Genomic DNA, 21,150 nt, shown 5'->3' on the forward strand with positions numbered 1-21,150 from the left:
CTGGCAATCGAACGGCAGGCGGAACATTTGTGATGGAGTGTGAAGCCTTACCTGTCCTTGTATTGACTGATTGCCGGTGAATTAAAAACGGCAACATTCGGTTTTCCGCTCAGCTGCAGAGTTTTGCGTGACTTGCCAAGCTGATTCTCAGCCACGCAAGAGTAGTTGCCAAAGTCCTGCGGATGCACTTTGCGTATAATCAGCGTGTGACGTGAGCCGCGATTCTCCATGATGTGCCGCTCGGTGGTGTCCAATTGCATGGTGTCTTTGAACCAAATTACCTGTAAATAATTGAAAACTTGGTCAATCGCAGCGAGCAAGCACGAAAACGAAAACGAACACTAACATGAAGCAATCGCACAACCAACTCTCCACATCGAAAAGCGAACTCAATGAGTGTCAGAGTGTCTGAGTAGCTGTAAATTGGCGTCTCACTGACTGTGTATATATATATATATATATATATATATATATATGCATGTGTGTGTGTGTATATATATAGCGTAGGATGAGCTGTCAGCTGCGAGGTGCGAAAAATTTCAAGTGATTTGCAGCAAATTCTCTCATATATATCGCGTTGCAGCCATTTGCACGGACTTAACTTCAGCTCAAATAGTTGAACATTGAATTTTATGCGCTTCAATCCGGGTAATCCAAGTTTTTCAGTCGATATCACTTAATTGGAAACCAAATATACCTCATATATAAATGCTTTCGAGGGATTTTAAAAATTCGCATAAGCTTTACTAGTTGATTATATTTAAGCGCCTTACAATTTGTCAAATAATCTTTTATGTGCTTTTAAATTCAATTTATTTTATTTTCATTTATATATTTTATTATTTATAATTATTTTTCAATTATTATTGTGGTTAAATGGGTTTGTGCAATTGTGTCCGACCTCAAATATATATCATATATATATATATAATATGTATATATATTCTTGATTAGGACGACACGCCTTGACGATTTAACCATTCCCGACTGCCTGCCTGTGTACACACTTCACATTTTCAACATCTCCACTAGTTCCATTGAATTGGGAAAACCCGAATTCTAAGCGGCCTTTGTTTCCTTTCCTATTATTATATATTAAACTATTTATTAAATATTAAATAATTGTTCGTACACGCCAGCCTAAGCGAAAGAACAAGAAGCTTACTTGATTTAGTTATAGAAACAATCACATGAACAGTTCTGTAATTCTATATATTTCAATAATTCAATAAATGTTATGCAGCAAATAAATAAATATTTCTGATAAATATTTATAATATTTTAATAGAATTTCATACTAAAATTGTGTCGCCTGTGCCCCAAAATAAATATAAGCTCGGAGTTGTGCTTCTGATTGCTAGCTTCTTAATTTTTGTGAATATTATGACAACTGAAGAATATTTATTTCAAGAGCCTGTTTCGTATGTCAAGTGCGCTCATATCCTCTGCACACACAGAGCCACAGCCCAGGACTAACTAGTATTGTGGCGCTTGTCTGACAGGCTCCAAATAGAGTGGGCGCCTTGGATAAAGACAGGGCAGGGGGATCCTTGTGCGTGTTTTGGCAACGAATCGTGCTTTAGACCCTGTGAAATTTGCCGACTCTGCTGGTTGCCGGTTGCCGGTTGCCGGTTGCCTCTAGCCGGTTGCTGTTTGTTCACATGTGCGTTGTACCGGCAGCTTTGACAGGCCTCAGAGAGGCAACCGACGGATAGATGCCGCGCCAGGGCACAACGCACGAATTAACACCGAAAACGGGTAGCAGCAGGTGCTCCACGCATGACTCACATACAAAAAAGAAGCCCCCAAAAAAATAAACAAAACAACAAGAACCATCCGCACGAATATACATTGCAAAAAGAGAATAAACAGATATCTTTATATATAGAACAAATGAAAGTACAGCAAATATAGAAAGCCCGAATCTTCTACAGTGGGTAAGATAAGTAATGTGAGTAAACAAAAAGGCATATGAAATATTGCAAGAGAAAATTAAATTTGAAAACTTAAGACAGCTATAGATATAGTTAGCTGTAAATATTCGTTTGATTAAGTTATAATCCCTAAAGACTACAAAAAATAAGGAATAAAATAAATAAATAAAAAGAAACACTAAGTAAAGTTTTTTTTTAAATTTTATCTGTGTATTGTCTAAAACAAGAATAAAATAAAATAAAAAATAAAAAAAATACTAATGGCTGCAACCAGCTGGAACCGAGCTGGCTCGAATTCGAGATTCCCATTTTTTCAATAATGACTGAATCTTAAACCAAAAAAAAGGTTAGCCTTCATTAGTAGTTGGGAAGAACTAGGCCTAATCTCAGCTCTGCCCTTATGCTTGTGGATGCCAGGTTCCTTAACCGAATCTAAGGTGGTTCGAACCGTGAACTGAACCAGCGGTAGCTCGTGTAGCCCTTTCATCCATGATAATCATTTTAATTAAATATAATCATACTTAGGGCATATTATATTAAATATAAACATATTACAAATAGCCATAAATGGATATCATTTGGGCTTACGTCTGACTTGTTTTTGAATATAAATATATATAGAGTTTTTGTAATCTGCCTGGGATTATATATTTGCTGTCCAACCATGTGGCAAACACATTTGCTGTTTGTCTCTTTGACCATTCGGGTTTGGCGCTGTTTTGGCGCATATTCCATTAAAATGGCTGTCAACGTTGCACATGTGTTGTCATATATATCAGGCACACACTCGCACACACACGTACACACACTCTGATACTGCGCTGTACGTGTGTAGTTACAGTTATGCCGTCATGCCATAAATGTTTGTTATTATTTGTGCAAAATGTTGATGTTTGCGTTTTCCATGCCTTTTGTTTGGCCTCGTTGTAGCTGTTGCTGTAGCTGTTGTTGATTTTACGCTTTTCCCTTTATTTAAGCCGCGCTCATCAGCCATGGCCAACATCATCAGCATCATGTTCCGCATCTGGCTACGGGCCCTGTCGCTCAGCCGTGCGTAACGAGCCGTAAGTGTTGACATGGCACAAAATTGCCAAAAACAAAAAAAAAACCCAAAAAAATGATTGTGTTTCATATTTTTGTGTGTGCGTGAGTTTGTTTGGCCACCTTTGGTTTGGCTAAGCGCATTAATTACTTTGCTTTATTAAATTGTGCTCATTGATTGTAATTCTATGTTATAGTAATCGTAGACAGGCGATTGATTGGCCCAATGCCGAGCACTTCATCATTATCCAACACCAACGCAAAATGTTGCGTCAATCAATCTTTTGCACTTGCGCTTCATTTGCAAACTGCTTTTGTTGCAACAACAACAACCACAGCAACAACAAATTTGTGGCAGCCCAACAAATTCGAAGCACACAAAAAAATTAGCATTGATGAGCAGCAAAGCGAGAAATGCCAATCAACACTAATCAGCCGCCCCAAAAGAGGAGCCGAAGAAAATTTGCGTGCTTCCTTGTGAAGCAGCTGGGACTTTGCCTTTGACTGGCTGACACTCAATGCTGCAAATACCCACTTGGGTGGCAAAGCGGAAATTGTTAACGGAAAAGTGTTGTTAGGTGCGCGTGTGTCTGTGTGTGTGAGTGTGTGTGTGCGTGTGCGAGGCGCAGCTGCGTGTCGAGTGCTGCCCTCCAGGCCGCATTCAGTGCGACTCTCAGCCTGTCCGTCAAACATAAAGAAAATAATTACGCATACGCAACGTAGGTCGCCAGCACGCACATACATGAGTGTGTTTTGAGCATTGTGTGTGTGGGCGTGTGTGTGTGTGTGTGTGTGTGTGTGTGTGTGTGTGTGTGTGTGTGTGTGTGTGTGTGTGTGTGTGTGTGTGCGTGTGTAGCAAGTGTTGCTACTAATGGCAAGCGATTGACTTAAGTCGCCGCCAGTTGCCTGTTGTCACCACTTCAACAACTACTGCCAACTCCATTTCTCCGATTGAACTAGAAAACTCCTATGGAAATTGTGTAATGAATAATTTGTCGTAATTAATAACACGTCAGAAATTGATAATTGTACTCAAATCATACGATATGTTTGTCAATTTCCGCATTATTCAAACAATAATTACGCGCCCTTCAGCTCTTCAGCTGGCCAAGTGCAGAGACTCTAATTAAAAATCAAATGAGCGCAGCGAGTGAAGCATTCGCTTCATTTAACTTCAAGAGCGACTCTTCAGAGCCACATTCAACATTAATTCAGTGCGTCAACATCATTACCAATCGCATGGATAATAAAACATAAATAATATTATATTTGTGAGCGTAATTCACAGAATAGTAAATAAATTATAATGCGAATCATTAAATACGTCGATGAAGCTGAATAACATTAAATAATTACGCCATCAGCTGGAAAGGTAATTAAAAGTTTAATTATTCAAGGTAATATTGGAAGGTAGTCATTTTGCAGGATATTCGTAAGGAAAGCTAAGTTCTTAAATTATTCTTTACTAAAAGTATGATTAAATATTCAATTTTCATGCATATAATTATAAAGACATTTGATTACAACGATCCTAACTCATTTACCAACTGATTGAGTGGCTGGCGGATTGACTGACTGAATGATAGAGTGAAATATTGACTTTCAAATTGACTGAATGCACCAGCCGACTGACCAAGTGATTGAGTTACTGATAGATTGGCTGTTTGATTAACAGACGTCTTGACTAACTGACTAATTAATTGACTAATTAACAACTGATCTGACTGAGTGTTTGAATGATTGATTGATGATCATTGATCATTGCATTAGGTTATTTCACTGACTGACTGACTAATTTACTGATCGACCAACTAGTTGAATGACTCCCTAATTTCTCTACTCATTTTGGCAAATCAAGCTCTCCTAGCGAGGGAGAAACTAGAACGTCAACATCTATACGAGTTTAAATAGCGTTCACGTTATTAAAGCCTCAGAATAGTGCTACGCTCCTAAAAAATCTTTCAACTTTGATTAAATCAAATTTTAAATTGATTTCAAACTGAACGAAATTTAATGCTTAGTTGAGCCTAATAAAATCAGGGTAATTAAGTACCAGACATCAACTCTGTAAATACTTCCAATTTCGGATGACAATATACGAGTGAGCATACGCCAGGGGCGTCTGTTTGCAAATAGGCCAACTTGTAGTCAATTACAGCGTCAGTTGATGCTACACACAACATAAAAACTCATTAGGCCTGTCGTTGGCAAGTGGCGGCTTACTAGAAAAGTGTGTATGTGTGTGTGCAAATGTGAAGAAAATTACCAATTTGAAAATTAATTTGCAAAATAATTAAAAGCAATGACAACGAACATGGCCGGAACCCAGCGATGACAGCGCATTAAGCTGCATGGCCTCTAGCTGGGTGCTGTGTGCGTGTATGGGCTGATGATGGAAGAGGGAAGGGAGGGAGGGGGATCTCCTGTACAGGCAACACCCATTAATGTTGTTAGCTGTTGATAGCTCTGTCAAATGCTGCTGCATGTTTAATGCGCCTGACATCGACATCAATGACATCGATGACGCTGACAACAGCAACAACAACAATGCCTCTCTCGCTGACGTTGATAATGATGTTGTCTCATTGCTGTCGCTCATGTTAATGACAATTGCTCTAATGACAATGTTGCAGCCCGTTACCCGTTGCCCGTTGCCTGTTGTCTGTTGCCCGTCTGCAGCCGGCCGGCTGTCATTGCTGGCACGCCACAGGGGGCGGTGGATGTTTGTGGTTTAGTGCCTGTTTATGGTATTCATTATGCAACAAATCAACAATATCTATCAATGGATTATGAATATGCCAGACCATATGCCGCAGTTCCTAATTAATATGTAAATATGCACACATGTAAATCCGTGTGAATGCCACACACGCCAGACAGGTGCGCGGCTGTGTGTGTGTGTGTGTGTGTGTGTATCTGCAGGTCTTTTAATGCATGCTTAATAATTAATAGCCCTCAGAGAGCTGGCGGATTTTCTACAACTTGCGTCATTTGGCTTATTATTGCGGGCAGCCATTGTCAAAGCATAATTAAAAATGCGTCATGCCGCAACATTCTGTGATGCACATGCCACGCCAACCTGCAGCACAGCCAACGTGCTGCATATTATCAATCAATATCAATGGACTTCCGTAGATAACTCATCAAGTCAGCAATTCATCAATTTATAAAGCTTGCCAATTGTCACATTTCCTAATAATTTTGCAATGTAACTACACTCTTTGTAATTAATTTGTGATTTAATCAACCAAAGTATTTCATAAGCCAATAAAACGTCCTTTATTAACCACAATTGTAATAACAAAAGTACTTCGCAGTGCTTGAAATGGATAATATTTCGTTTGATAATTAAAGTAAAATTCCTAAATATTATTGAGAAATTGCAACCTTTGACATATAAATTAATTTAATATTTGCTGCTTTACAATCAGCATGTGAAATAATTAATTAAGAAGCCCGAGAAAAAAAATAGAGGTACTTCTATGGCAAGTTACCCCCTGTTGCCCGATAGAATAGCCAAGCAGCATGCTATTTATCTTACATTTGTATTGAGCATAAACAAAGAAATTTATGTGCCTAAACATGCCTTTAATTTACTGTACACACATGTATTTGCATGCATACGTAATCTACATAAGTGTATATACATCGAAAATCTTACGCTTCTGCTTGTTGTACAGAAGATATATACGTATTATATGTATATTGTCCGTACAACATATACCTATGCAGTATATTTTGTTTGCATTGTATATCCACTTGCTTTTAAAAAGTGACGATTATATACGTATGATAAGGCCTGCGTACATATAGCAGATGTTAACTCTCTTATACAAATTTGTAGTTTTCTTTCAGACGCTTTTGTAGCAGCCTTTCTGATAGGTTAGTTCGATATAAATAAGATGTTGCTCATGAGCAGCATGCTTCAAAGCACAATTAATCTCGTAATTACTGAGCTGCGTTCAGATATCAATGAAAAACTGTCTTATATAAGAGTTCAATTTTTTCCTGACAGTTTTCTTGAAAACTGACTTATTGGATTTATATATTCATATTCATGTTCACATATATTCAAATACCGATCAACCCCATGTACACCATGTGGGTGCGGTAACTTCAGCGCGTTGCACATCGTTAAAGAAAATAAAGTAACCTCAGCTGGCGTCTAATTATGTTTTACACAAATTGTTATATATGCCATTTTTTCAGCTCCTTCAACTGCTTAAGACACACACATTTACCATTAAAGACGGCTTTTGATGATGTTCAAGAATATTTATATACACATACATATGCCTGATTAATTCGCATATGCCTTCTCCGGCTGATGCATATACGAGCACAACTTTTTGATACCCCTTGTACAAGGGATTTGTATTGCTGCAGGGCAGTGTTGCAACACAGTTTATCAACAGCATGGGGCAGAAACTTTCGTTGGTTGGCTACTGGAAATATACAAATTTGTAAGGCAGACACACGCTGTGAGCTGTTGCAAGTTGCAAGGCTCGTTATCGTGCTGCCTGCCGTGTGGCATGAACAGGCAGCGGGAACGAAGCGTTAAATTGTATACATTCAACTAGAGTCATAAAACAGCAAATGACGAGTGGGCAACGCAAGGGGGTGCGGCTATCGAAGGGCCGCTGGTAAAAATTGCATGAGGAAATGTCATTCTCAAAGACTACAAATGCCATGCCCATCTGCAAGCAATCGCTCCGCCCACCCCCCTTTGGCATGTAGAATGTGAAGCAGGCGTAAGGCGTGCAACTTGTCGTATAATGAAATGTGTCCAGCAGCACAAACAAAGAGCTGCAGAACTCAGCTGCAACGAGTTGTGGCAAAGAGAGAACGAAGCAAAAATATACAAAAAAAAAAAAAAGTAAATAAGTAGTTGGCGCTTTTCCTGGGAAAGTACAGAGTCAACTCTTCTGCGGCCACAAAACGAGCGCACAAAAAATATGAAAAATTAAATAGCATAAAAACGTAATGTAACGCCCCAAAAATTCCTAGAACCAGCGGGGGGTCTTAGGTGAATGGTAAGAGGCGCCTGCAAGAGGTTTGCGGAGTCACTCAGTGTCCGAGCAAACTGAAGCGAACCGACGCTGTATAATTTTAAGCATTGACATTTGCGGTCTCCAGTCATTATTTAGCGCTCTCTCGGTCTCACACACTACAACACAAACACGCACACACACACACACACAAACATACTCACACACTTACTCATTCTCTCTTTCTCACTCCCGGTCTGTTTCAGCTTTTTGAAAGCATTTTTTTGCCCGACTCTGCTCTGGTCTGGCTACTGCTCCCTTTTTGGCTGTTCGCCGCTTCACACTTCCGCTTTGGCAACTTCCGCAATTTTACTTTGAATTATAGCCAAGCGTATTAATTTAAATGTCGGCAAAGGCACAAAGCACAAAAATAAATACTTCTCTATAATAAAAAATTGCCCAGCAGCAAAAAAATGTTATGCACACATATATGTGTGTGCGTTTAAGCATATCCATATTCTTTCACTTTGTAATATGCTTTTAAGGGGTATAATAATTCTCTTTGACAAAATGTGCCAGGCATAAGAATACGTATTAATTATGTATTGATGAATATCTGTATACATGAAACTGTTTGTCTTGACAGGCTGACTGACTGATCGGTGATAAACGTACCACCCATACCGTGAGACCTAGGAAGCTGCAATTTTTACAGTAGCTACCTTATGTGATGAATGTGAACATTTAATGAAATTTAATAGAACTATTTTGTTTACCATCCGACCGACGTCAAACTCATTTTCATGAAATATTAAAAATTTGTTGCACAAAACGTTGCACGGTCAACGCCGGGCAATACTCGCTAGTTTAAGCATATATAATGTGATTTATATAAATTAAATTGTTATATTCAAATATCGAGCTTACAAAATTAAAAGATCAGGCCAAAAAATGTGTATGTCTGACGGGAAAAAATATTTATGTAAAGGGACTTTATGACCAAAGCGCGATTGGACGTCAAAGCGCGTAGGAGAAAACTATCATAACATGTATTGTGAAATAAAGAACACATATTGACCAAGCAAAGTCCCATCAAATGAATACGAAAACAAATCTTGTTTTAATCAATTCTGTTCGAGCCTGAATTCCCTTTACAGCATTCGTACTTAGCCACATCCGTTTTAGCAGCCATGATATTAAAAATATATCCCATTCTTACCAATCACAAGTTCCATTTAGATGTACACTCAATATATATTCTTTAATAAAATATATATCTATCTCCTTAGGTCTACCTTAATCTCTATCTCTATCTCTCTATCACAATCTATTAGGTCCTTAAGGAAAAAGCATTAAAAATCCATTTGCTTTTAGAAATATCAAGACCAAATAATTATTTGGTTTTTGAATTCTCACAATTGGACTACTGTATTATGTGACTGATATAGGCAAAGGCTGTTAGGAAATCCTGCATATGCATCCATTTTGTAAGATTTCGAAGATCCCCAAACCCAATACTATAGGACAATACTCTTATACAAATCTATTCAGGTAAAGGGTATTTAAAATTCGACATGCCAAAGTGCAAAAGAGCTTTTTTATTAGTAATTTTTTGATTAACGCTCTTTGTTGGCTTATGCAGCTGCTTTGTGTCAGGTATTCGTGCCATGTTTGGTTAAAATTATGCTTTGTGCAGCACTTCAATTTGCAGTTTGCAGACTTTTAATTAATGTCCCCTCAGCTGATTGGAACTGTTTAGATATGCTTTTGAGTACCAACTGCGCATGATTTGCTGCCAAATTGAGAAGCAATTGTTGCCAAAGACGATTAAAGCATTTAAGCCCCAAGAAGAATGCTACATATGAATTTATATTCCAATTTTCGGCATTGCCTCGATTGTTCTTGAGCTGGCAACAGTGCCTGCAAATGTGGTATGTGTATGCGCATGTGTGTGTATATATATTAATGGATTTTGTGGTAGATTCTGCTGTTTTATGTCCAAGTGAGCGCCAGCGCGTAAATGAAAATTTATGCGGCAAATTTAATTAAAACATACCTCAGGCTGTGTTTCGCCATGCACGATGCAGACCAGCATCGCCTCGTGCCCCTCGCCGGAGAAGACAACGGGACGCTCCACGGAGATTTCTGGCGGATCTGTAAGGGGTATATATAAGCATATTTTTTTGTTAGGTCTCAGAGAATATTAAGGAAATTAGTGAACAACGTGAAAAGCAAACGGAAAGCAAGAAGAAGAAAAAGTATAAAATAAAACAAAGGCAAAAATCAATGGCACATCTCCGAAGGAGGTCTGCGGGGCTCTGCTGCCCTATATAATTAGCTGTTGGCTGCGCTGGAAAATTGTATGGAATAACCTTTGCCACAGACTTTCATCGAAATTGCATATAAATTTTTAAATAAATGTCGGTCCGACACGGCACTTCCCATAATTGCAAGCCGAAGTATTTGCTGGCTGGTCTTCACCGTACGGTGTGTGTAAATGGCAATTGCCAAAGGCGCATGTCTAAGTAGTTTTCAGCGGGGCCAATAACCATTGAAATCAGTTTTCAAAATAAATTGAAGTGTCTAGCAATTGGTGTTGCGGCAACTGAAGTCAAATTAATTTGTTTCGCTTTCAGGCGCACACGGTCCATTTACACACACTCGCACACGCGGTGAGGGTGAGCAAGAGAAGGAGGCACGGAAGGACATTGGCAGGATGTGACTGTTACTTACATAAGACGTGCAGCACGACCTGGCTGGATGCGGGCTGGCCGACGCCATTGTTGGCGGTGCATATGTAGACGCCGCCCTTATGACGATCCACATTCTCGATTGACAGGACGTGCGAGTGTAGTTTCTCCTCGCCTGTAAATATCAAAAAGGAAACATAAGACCAGGAGTCAATACAATGTGGCCATCGAAGAAATGACAGAGCCAATTACAAGGAAAGACCAACCAACCAACCAGCCAGACTGGAATTGTATTCAATAATAAAAGAAGAGGCGCGGCGGCAGGACGTCCGGGCGCTGGCAATGCGTTCCAAATAATTTCTTTGACTTTTTATTTTTATGGAAATTGTTTAAGTTTTTATATTCATTTACTTTTGCACAACTTCTTTTTTTTTTGTTTTTTTGGTATTCTTGATGCTTTTAATTTGCGCCGCCCGTTGGATAGCTGACCAGTTGATGGCTGGTTGGGATCTTCTCCATTTTTTTGGATGTTCGTTCGCTTGGCCTACTTATGCAGAATCTTACCGTTGGGCAAAATATTATTTTTGCGGCTCCAAGTCACATTTGGCGTTGGATTACCAGAGGCCGAGCACTCAATGCGCACTGATGAACCTTTTTTGACTTGCAAATGTCCGCCGGTGCTAATGTGATGAATCCTCGGTGGTACTGCAAAAAGGACACAGTCAAAAAATAAATACAGTAAAAAAACACCACAAAACAAAACAGAGACGGGCAGAAAGTGAATGGAAAAACACATTAGAAATGGCCAGTAGTCGAGGTACTACCTCGCTTTCGGCTAAAAACAATGACTGTCCAGCGTCCAGTTGTACATAGAGCTGAAATATATGCAAAGCCCAGCTGCCCTGGCCAAGGATCAAGGACCAAGGACGACAAACAATTTGAATAAATATGCGCACAAATGCAAATTGAATGAGTGCAAAATGGCGGTTACGCATGTGGAACGAGCCACATTCCCAGAATGTGAATGTCAATGAGAATGAGGTTGAGACTGAAGCAAAGACTGCGACTGGGGCGGCTGCCAATTGTTGGCTGGCCCATTTTATTTAATTTGAGCCCCAAATTTATTTATATTTGTGGCCAAAATTATTTTACAGCTGTTTAGAAAAATTACGACCATGTCGGCTTGGTGCCGTCGCATTCAAGTACATGCGCAAGGACCACGCCCCGGGCTGTTATTAAGGCATTCTAATGTTTTGGCTGCAAGCAGCTACTTGTGTTGGGGCCCAAAGCTTAACTATGGTTTTTATTGATTCTCAGTTTTGTAAATTTCATTTGATGCCCTGTAATTATGCTCATGAGCAAATAGGGTGGCATCAAGTTGTGCAAAGGTATATAACAGGCAAATGGCCTTCGGGTGTTTTATAAATTATTGTTTACATCTAAGCTCACAATTTTGTTTTTTTTCTGCCCTAATTTTAAAACTTGGAAGAGCAATAGATAACCCTTCAAACTAAATAAGTTTAAATAATAAGTATATGACTAATTCAAGCAGACATTTTCTTTATAATGAGCATATGATCCAATCATTCAGGCTAACAAAGTCAGCTAAAAAGCTGCCGTTAGTGAGTAGGGGGTATTAGCTAGTCGTTCACTTAACACACGTGACGTGTCTTTCATTTTATTTTATTTTGCTTATTCGGTTTTGCATAGAAAGTCGTTACATATGAATTAAAATCGAGAGAGAATTTCAACCAAATTTGTGACAAAATGCATTTGATTGATTCAATTTTTGGCAACGAATCTGCAATATAATAGACACATATATGCGATTGCTTTAGCCAAAATAAATAGCAAGAAGCCGAGACAACAGGAAGGCAACGCAATGAGAAAGACGAATATTTGCATTTGAAAGAAAATTACAATTGATTATTAAGACAGCAGAAAGAGTTGCGGATATATAGAGCTCAAATAAATACAAATATATTAGTATACCTAAATATATATATATATGTATAGCAAAATGATATGCTGGTAAATCTGCATGCGACTATAATAAATCATGGCACCATGGCGCACATCCAAAACTAAACCTCAAAATATAAAATAAAAGAGTAAAACAAGACCAGATGAAGGCAAATAAAAATGAAAAGGAGATGCCGCCCAGGGACTGAAGCAGCAGCTCACAATAAAGTCGTTGTCTGTTTGTTCTGCACAGGACCAAAGGACGCGCTGTGTCTAACAGTTTCTCTATCTCTAGCTCTATTGCTATCTTTAGCTGCATATGTATCTATATGTAAGCCAGCCAGGGGGCATTCTTACTGTGGATGTACATAGATAGATATATTTTCAATAATTTCACGCTTTGGTGAGACTTTATGCCCGACAGCCGTCAGCGGGCTGAAGTCGCATATTGAATTCAATAAATAATATGAGCACTCGTTTCAATGCCCCGGATACCATGGTCATAACTGTAAGGCAGTTGACGACTTACAGAGCAGTTCATTTCGACTTGTCTATGTGTGTGCATGCGTGTGTGCTTGCGTGTGTGTGGCATGTAATACGTGGATTGCGGCATGTAATGTCATGCAGATGACGACTAATGCGATGCCAATCGCTGCCTGACAGTGGGCGGCTGTGGGTGGAGAGCAAGTGGCTGGTACTAGAACTGCGACTGGGACTGGGTTTGGGATTGGAACTGGGGCTAGGGCTGGTAGTCAACAATTTTAATAAGCGAGCTCTTTCATGGCAAACGACGCCGCAGTAGCCACAATATCCGCTGCAGCAGCGGCAGCTTTTGAGGCAATTTGCGGACATTTACAAGCTCACAATTACATGCTTACATACTTAGAAAATGTACATACAGATACTAACCCATACACACAATATACACACAGAGAAAATGGCCGTTCTTTTAAACACATTTATATTTTAAGAAAAAAGTTTAAGCAAATTAAAATGAAATATCCTTAACTTAAACGCTATATATTCAAAAAATTAATCGCTACTCTTAACGTTCGCAAAGAAAGTATTTAATATCTTATATTATTCGAGTTCACTTTTTCAAGGATGAAGCCAATCTGTTAAGATAAGTTATTCTTACTCAAGTTGAGAAATTTGTACTTAAATTAAACTACATTGTTTGGATGGGGCAGACGTTTTCATTGATCTTGATTTTCAAATTTAAAATCAAAACATTGTATAAAGACAAAAATACTTTTAAATTAAATTATTATACTAGATAAAGCTGAAGCTTCTTTAGATATCCATGGATAGATACATAGATAAATAAATATTATATAGAATTGAGTATAATTAGGAATTTTAGAGTGTAAAGATTTTTCAATTAAGAATTTCCCTCTTCCTCATTAAAAGGCAAATTTAATAGAAAAACAAACAAAAAATCTCGGCTAAGGAACAAAATATGTAAATAAGAATAAACGCGTAAGCCTCAATTCTCACAGCAAAATTTTATTAAGGCAAATTTCATATTTGGCTCTGTATTTAGGAACTTCAGGGCACGAAAAGTTCTTGAAAAATTTCAAAAAATCAATTTTTATACGCATCATCAACATCTACATCTATCTATCTAAATCCACACCCTAGCCTGGTATTTGACCTGAATCTGATTTAGGCAGTTTAGCTCCCGAGTTAAATCCACTCAGTGCTCAGCTTGTATAATGATTATATATTCCGAGTTCTAGTAAATTTTAAGGTTCTGAATTGAGTAGAATGCTCTCGTTTTTTTGCTAAGTGTACATATTGATTTTAAGCCTTGTTTCGCTAGCTGCAACTTCAACGTTTGGTTTTGTGGCTTTAAAAGTTGCACAGTTCGATTAGACATAGACTCTGCTAAGTAATTTAAATCCATAGTTAGTTGGCAAAGTTGAGTGCTAAAACTTAAACGGTATCCCAAGTGCTTGCGAATGGTATTTTGCCAGGCCGTTTAATTGTTGGTTCGCTTTGGGCAGGCATCCTGGCCGGTGTGGCTATGCCGGGCAATATCCTTGCATATCCTTGCATATATCCCTTTGCAATTTACTTGCCATTGTGTTGGTAATTTATCTCAAGTATCCAAAGAAAATTGGCCAAACACTTGCGCCGTCCGTCTCTCCTTCCTCTCTCTTTCTCTTCCTTTAGCGAATCTCTTCTTTATTGCATATTGTTTCGCATGCATGACATTGTGCGCCTCTTTCTGTTTCTCTCTCTCTCTCCCTTTGCATCCTTGTCTCTATTGTTATTGTATTGCACAATTATTATTATTAATTCTGTTGCTGTTGTTGTTTGGGCTGCTGCACATAATTAAATGCTCCCTTGTTGTCTATAGTGCCACGCCCCTCTACATATGTCCGCCTGTGTGTCTGTGTGTATGTGCATTTTCGTACGATTGTTTTTGCCATATTGGCCATATAATTTTCAATCGTGTGGCTTCCCAGCTTGATAATAATTATGCTTTCCAATCGAATAGCCCAGCAATTGTGGAGGCCGCCGATCGTGGCTCTAATTAGGCGCATGTTGGAGACTTTAAGCGGCTTACTGAGCTAGCTGGCAGTACGCACTTTTATAGCCCCGCCCCTAAACATGTGGCATTAAGTCACGCGCTCGCCCGCTGCAGCCGTAAATTGAGGTAACAGTCGTAACAATGACGCCATTAACTCATTACGTCATTACATCAATGTTCACAATAAAAATGACAAAATGACCAAATGACCACAAGAGCTGACCGCACGACGGTCACATAACTTAATGTTCTGTGGTCAGACATTGGTCGCGAGTGGGCGGCATGCGTTTGGCAGTAGCAAGTCGCTGAGTCCGGGGGGGCTAATCGATATTGGGCTGACACATGTCAATGTTCAAAATTGGTTTTTATTAAACGCAAGCCGTCATTTGAATAATGTCAACAGCAAACGCGCATTAAATCCAGAAATGTCAAACAGCGTAAATCCACAAATTGCAGCTGATTTTTCAACAAAGATCCTGGCACACTGGCCTTCGATTTTTATATGCAATTAGCCTATAAAATTCCAAAAAGGGATATGGGTTCGACCTAGAGATTTTTGTTAGCTTAGGAGAGTCAACTAACTGTCAACATTGATTAAAACGAAGCTCGATAAAGTTTTGCCAATGCATGCAATAGACAACATGGGATATCTCCCATAACATAAAGTGTAATACATGCCTGTTTGAGCAATCTGACTAAATATCTTTCTTCTATCTTTCATCCTAAGAACTAAAAATATCGATTTGTGACCAATGTTTTTAAATAAAATAGTATATCGATATCCACCTTACGGTTTTCAACAGAGTTGGAAGCATACACAAATATTTGCATATTAAAAACTGCCCGTTTAACCAAATTATTTATTTGAAATATTTTTTACTTTCGAAATTCATATTATCAGTCTTTAAATTATAGAACGAATTCTAAACACAACATTTTTTTTGTACTGCCCTTATTTTGGGCATAAGCATATATTTGCTGCCATCTTTATAGCCAGAACACTTTTAAGCAATCGAAAATCCATCAGAGCAATATTCAAAAATGAACATTTTAATTTAAGCTGCATAGAAATCAGCACAGCACATCAGGCAGTTATTTTCTTTGTTTTTATTATTCAGTAAACATTCACATTTAATTTGGATTTGGTTAGTGAGAATGCAGAACAATTGCAACAGATTTGTTGTTCTTCAACTTTTCAATCCTCAAAATTCGAATGTTTCCTAACAATTGCTTAGGCAGACTAAGACTTACGAGTTGCAGCTGGAGGAATGCTTAGATCAACTTTAACTAGCCTCATCACCTTAGCATAAAAATTGTGCGGCTTGTCACACATGCTTGCAACCAAGCATGTGACACAGTGTAAATAAATGTCTACCAGCTGCCAGTTATTCCGATTTTGGGCATCCTTTTCTTTTTTTTTGTTCGCTGCATTAAAAGATTTGTCAACTGGCAAAGTTTAGAGCCGTTGGCTTCGGGCATTGCTGTTTATTGTGGTCCGCTTCACTTGGCCAGCTTTGGGGCCCATCGTTCGGCTAATGTCTTTGTAAGTGTGCCGCAGTTCAGGCCGCTGCCCGGCAGTCAGGACAAGTGCAAAAGTTTGCCAGGCGCACATTATTTTTTCATCTTTAGTGTGGAGGCCAAACTGAAAGTAATTTACGCTCGTAAAAGCTGGCGAGCCAAAATGCCAGAGCGGGCCAAACTTTATGAAATTTATATTCGCGCACATATTGAGTGTGTGGTGTGAGGGGGGCGGGGGAGTTCGGTATTCTGGGGTGTCTGCTGCTGAGCCTATAAAAACTTCGACAGCGCATTATTTTGCTTGTTTCTCCTTTGACAACAATGCGGGAATTGGTACCAAAAACACAAGAGCCCGCCAAAGTAGGGGGTTGGCTTTTTTTTAGCTGTGGGGGTGTGGTGGTGGCGCGGCGAGGCAACAATTTACGTGCGCTGCTAAAGTTCAATAAACGAAATATTTCTGGCCATGATCATTATTTGGCAAACGGAGCGCATAATAAACACATAAAATAAACAAAACTTTTCAATAATCGACTTTTTTTGTTGTCGTTGTCGACGGTCCTCCCTCCCCACACCAGCCAGGCCAGTCATTGAGCAGCCATAGCCAGTCATTGTTTAATGTTTGTTTGTGGCAATGCCAGCCAGCACCATCAATAGCAGCAGCGGCAGGATCAGCTCTCAGCCAGGACCAAGTTTCAATGACAAATGAAAAAAGTTGTGTGCGCCGATTTTTTGTTGCTGCTCAAATAAATACACATTTTTTATAGGCCATCCAAGTGGAGTGTAAGGTTTTTAAAGTATTTGCAGACACGCTTCAGGACATCTTTAAGGACAACAACTGCAGTCAACTATTTGCCAAGCAGAACGCATAGGCACCAGGCGCTGAGCTTCCAGTTGAGCCGCGGCTACACTTTGGAGATTTTGGGAATTCTATCGCAATCTGCATGCGCCGCACACACACACATGCGCACCCTCACCAAGTCAGGAAAAGTGTTAACAGTGCCTGAAGCAGAGCCAGTGAGGGGCGTGGGGTATGCAAATAAAAAGGCAACATTGTAATTGTGGGGGGAAATATATGCAAATTATTCATCATTGCTGATTAGAAGACGCTCCACCACAAAGCTGGAACAGCAGGGTAGGCTAGGAATAAGGATAGGGGCAGGACCAGGAAGTAGACAAAGGCAGCAACAAGATGCGAGCAGAGCAAAGGCCAGACCAAAGAGCAGACCTGAACAAAGTAGAGCTGAGCAGAACAGAGAGAAACGCACGCTTGTTAGGCACAAAATGCGTTGTCGGGACAGGAAGTAGTTAAGAGCCTGAAGCAGAGAGAGAAATTGAGAGAGGGGGAAGTGGTGTGTAGCGGGGGAAATTCCGTGAAATTTGCATCGACAGCCAGTAAAGAGAATCTGAATTCTGTTAGATCTGCTGCTTGCTGCAGCGGTGCGGGCGGGCAAATGGCAGATTAGTTTTGATTTTTCCGCTGGCCCTAAAAGAATCCCTATTGAATCTGTGGCCATAAAGCCGCCAAATTGCAGCTCAGCTGCTTAGCATATTTGAGTGGGCCAGCCGGAAGGATCTAAGGATATGTTAATTTGAGCTACACACACATACATGCACACGCACACCGAGCCGAGGTGTCCAAATGATGTAGCCTAGCACAATGGACCCAAGTGATTTGTGAGAGCGAGCCGCATAAATTTGGCCATAAAAAACGAAAGCAAAAGAACTATCGCAAAACTCAAACTCTCAAATAATTTGCATAACAATGAAATCGAGAAAGAAGGGCTATCTTCGTCACGCCGAAGATTTAATACCCTTGCAGACACAACTATTTCATAATGATCATAGTGCTTTTCGCGTATCTAAGAAGCACAGAAGTTAATACCAAGTATTGTCAAGATATCTAGAAAAACTAAAAGTTTTTCATACAAGAACCTCATTTTTCACCAATCGTTAATATGGCAGCTATATGATATAGGAGTCCGATGTTGATAGGATGTTGCATATATATGAGGAGCATGCCTAGTTTGGTCAAGATATCTTCAAAAACAAAAGTGTCATACAAGAATATATATACTTTATGAGGTCGGAGATATCTCCTTCTATGCGTAACACATTTCGAGACACAATCAGAATACACTCTGCAAGGGTAAAAAAAAAGAAAGAACAGCTATCTTTTGCACACCGAAGATTAAATACCCATATAGAGCTTGTTTTGTAAAAACATAATTTTTCTCTCTCTTATGATATATTTATTATTGGGGGTACTGATAAGATTTTCCTGGTGTTTTAAATGCATGGAATAGCTCCTAAATATGATATAGTATTGTAGTAGTATAGTAGTAGTATATTGATCCGACATGCTATAAGGCCCATGGAAAAACTCGTAAATGCCAAGTTTTATCAAGTTATCTTGAAAAGCAAACCGACTCTATAAATCTTTCTGATACAGTCCGTAGTCCTAGGAGCAATGTAAAACTTTTCAATACCAAGCTTAGTCAAGATATTTGAAACAACGAAGGGGTTTTATTATAAGAACTTAATTATCGATCAACCATCTTCATTTTGATATGGTATTCCGTTTGGCTCTCTAGATCTTTTTCATATATTGTTCCGCTCATATGTCGAGCGCAAGGTAGAAGAACACTTAAATGGAAAGTTTGACCCCGATCTCTTGGAGAATTCAAATGATTTTCTTGCATTATATTAAACTTGGACCTCTCCGCAGCTATATGATCAAGTGATACTATTCGACTGGTTCTAACTGATGCCTGTAAAATAAATGTAGACGTACGCAAAATAGACTGTCATGACAGAAGTTTTTAAACTGGGAGCCGGACAGCAAGACATGGCTAAATCGACTCGGCTATTGATATTGATACTGATCAAGAAAATACTCTGCTTAGTTAATTAAAGAAGAAGATACATATATTCGGCTCAAAATTATGAGCACAAGTGCAAACTTGCAGTTGATTGGTTTTGGGCTACTTACCCAGTATTTCGACGGTGTGTGTTATTTCCCGTGGTTCCATAGTGGCAATTTGGCATATATAATCGCCAGCATCCTGGGGCACAGCGTCACGTATCTGTAGATTGAATCCGCTTACTAAACGGACGCGCGGATCGGGCGTCACCTTTACAGAGCCGGCGGTTAAAATGGCAATGCCACGTTTCCAGGCAACCACATAGGGTTCTGCAATGAATGCAAGTTAAATAAAAATATAAAAAATCAGTTTGAGCGTGAGCTATAATCGCGTCTTGTCTGCTACAAGTTAATTGGTAAATGCGAGAGGGCAATCACTTAAATTAAGTTCAATCACGCACACACACAGACACACTCCTACTGTAGCACACTCGCAATATAAATTGAAAAGTCAGAATTCAAATGACTCAATTACAAGGCATTTCAAAAGATCTAAAAGGCTAGAAATTCAATTTGGCATGGACTCGCGCACAACATCAGACCACACACACACAGACACACAGAGGGGTTGCGTGTGTGGGGAAGGGGGTGTCAGGGGCTGTTGTATGGCGACACATACACTCAATAACACCCACTTGATATCCGCTAATGTGCGGCATTTGCAATCATATGCCAGGCACTCGATATGCCAAACGGAAAGGGAAAAGGGCATGAAAAGCGGCTTTCAACAGGCTGGCAAGCCAGCAGGAAGAGACAGGATGTAAGCACAGACAGACAGCCAGTCAGACAGACATACTCCATGGCGCATTCATCGAACTCATTAATTGTGATTCTTTTTTATACCCTACACCCATTGTATATGGGCAAAAAGGATACACTGCTATTGTGCACAAATATGCACAAAATTGTTATAGGGAAAAGAAGTAATCTTTAAGTACAGAATAAGTATATACATATGTTCTATATGTATATTCCTTTCTAAAGGTTCGCAAGTAATGTTTCATACGATCTTGTAGTATATTCGACAAAAACTTCCATTTTCACAAAATCGATAAATATGATATAAATATGTGCAGTCCCGGATCCTCGTGCTTATCCTGCACATTTGTATAACGAAAGATAATAAATTTGACATTTATGTTATTTTATAGGTAACACAAATCAAGAATATTATAAACTTTCCATATTTTAATCCACATGCAACACAATTAAAATAAAAATATATTTTACAAAAGAAATCATTATTCATTATAATAAGTATTATATTATATCGCAAGTATTAGGAGTATATACACACATTTTAATAGCATACCGATCGTACATAAAACATATCAGTTATTGAAGAATTAATCTTTTACGGTATGGGAGTACACTAAGTAGAAGCTGAGCCGCTGCCTAAAGAAATTATCGGAGTACTGTATGTATCTATAGAAAATAGTCGTTGCTGATTTCAGGGTATCAAGCTGTCGAGAACCCTCGCTTGTATAATTTTCCGCTTGTTCAATTTATGTGTTGGATGTTGTGCGTTGTCTACTCGCGCCGAGTCGAGCATCACGTGCCG

At 39.1% G+C, this 21,150-nt stretch overlaps 1 protein-coding gene across 2 annotated transcripts in view; it reads right to left on the minus strand.

The window, feature by feature from the left end:
• LOC115764915 (lachesin) overlaps nucleotides 1–21,150 on the minus strand; it is an 84,505-nt gene that overhangs the window by 15,381 nt on the left and 47,974 nt on the right. For both annotated transcript variants that reach the window (XM_030708217.1, XM_030708218.1), the window contains exons 4-8: nucleotides 19,659–19,859; nucleotides 11,218–11,358; nucleotides 10,697–10,828; nucleotides 10,020–10,117; nucleotides 52–281 (exon numbers count right to left, since the gene is read on the minus strand). In XM_030708217.1, coding sequence (XP_030564077.1) covers nucleotides 52–281; nucleotides 10,020–10,117; nucleotides 10,697–10,828; nucleotides 11,218–11,358; nucleotides 19,659–19,859 — 802 coding nt within the window. The remainder of the gene's footprint in view (nucleotides 1–51; nucleotides 282–10,019; nucleotides 10,118–10,696; nucleotides 10,829–11,217; nucleotides 11,359–19,658; nucleotides 19,860–21,150) is intronic.

The sequence above is a fragment of the Drosophila novamexicana genome, unplaced genomic scaffold (assembly GCF_003285875.2).
Source record: "Drosophila novamexicana strain 15010-1031.04,08,12 unplaced genomic scaffold, DnovRS2.1 tig00000877-arrow-arrow-pilon, whole genome shotgun sequence".
Classification (NCBI taxonomy): Eukaryota; Metazoa; Arthropoda; class Insecta; order Diptera; family Drosophilidae; genus Drosophila; species Drosophila novamexicana.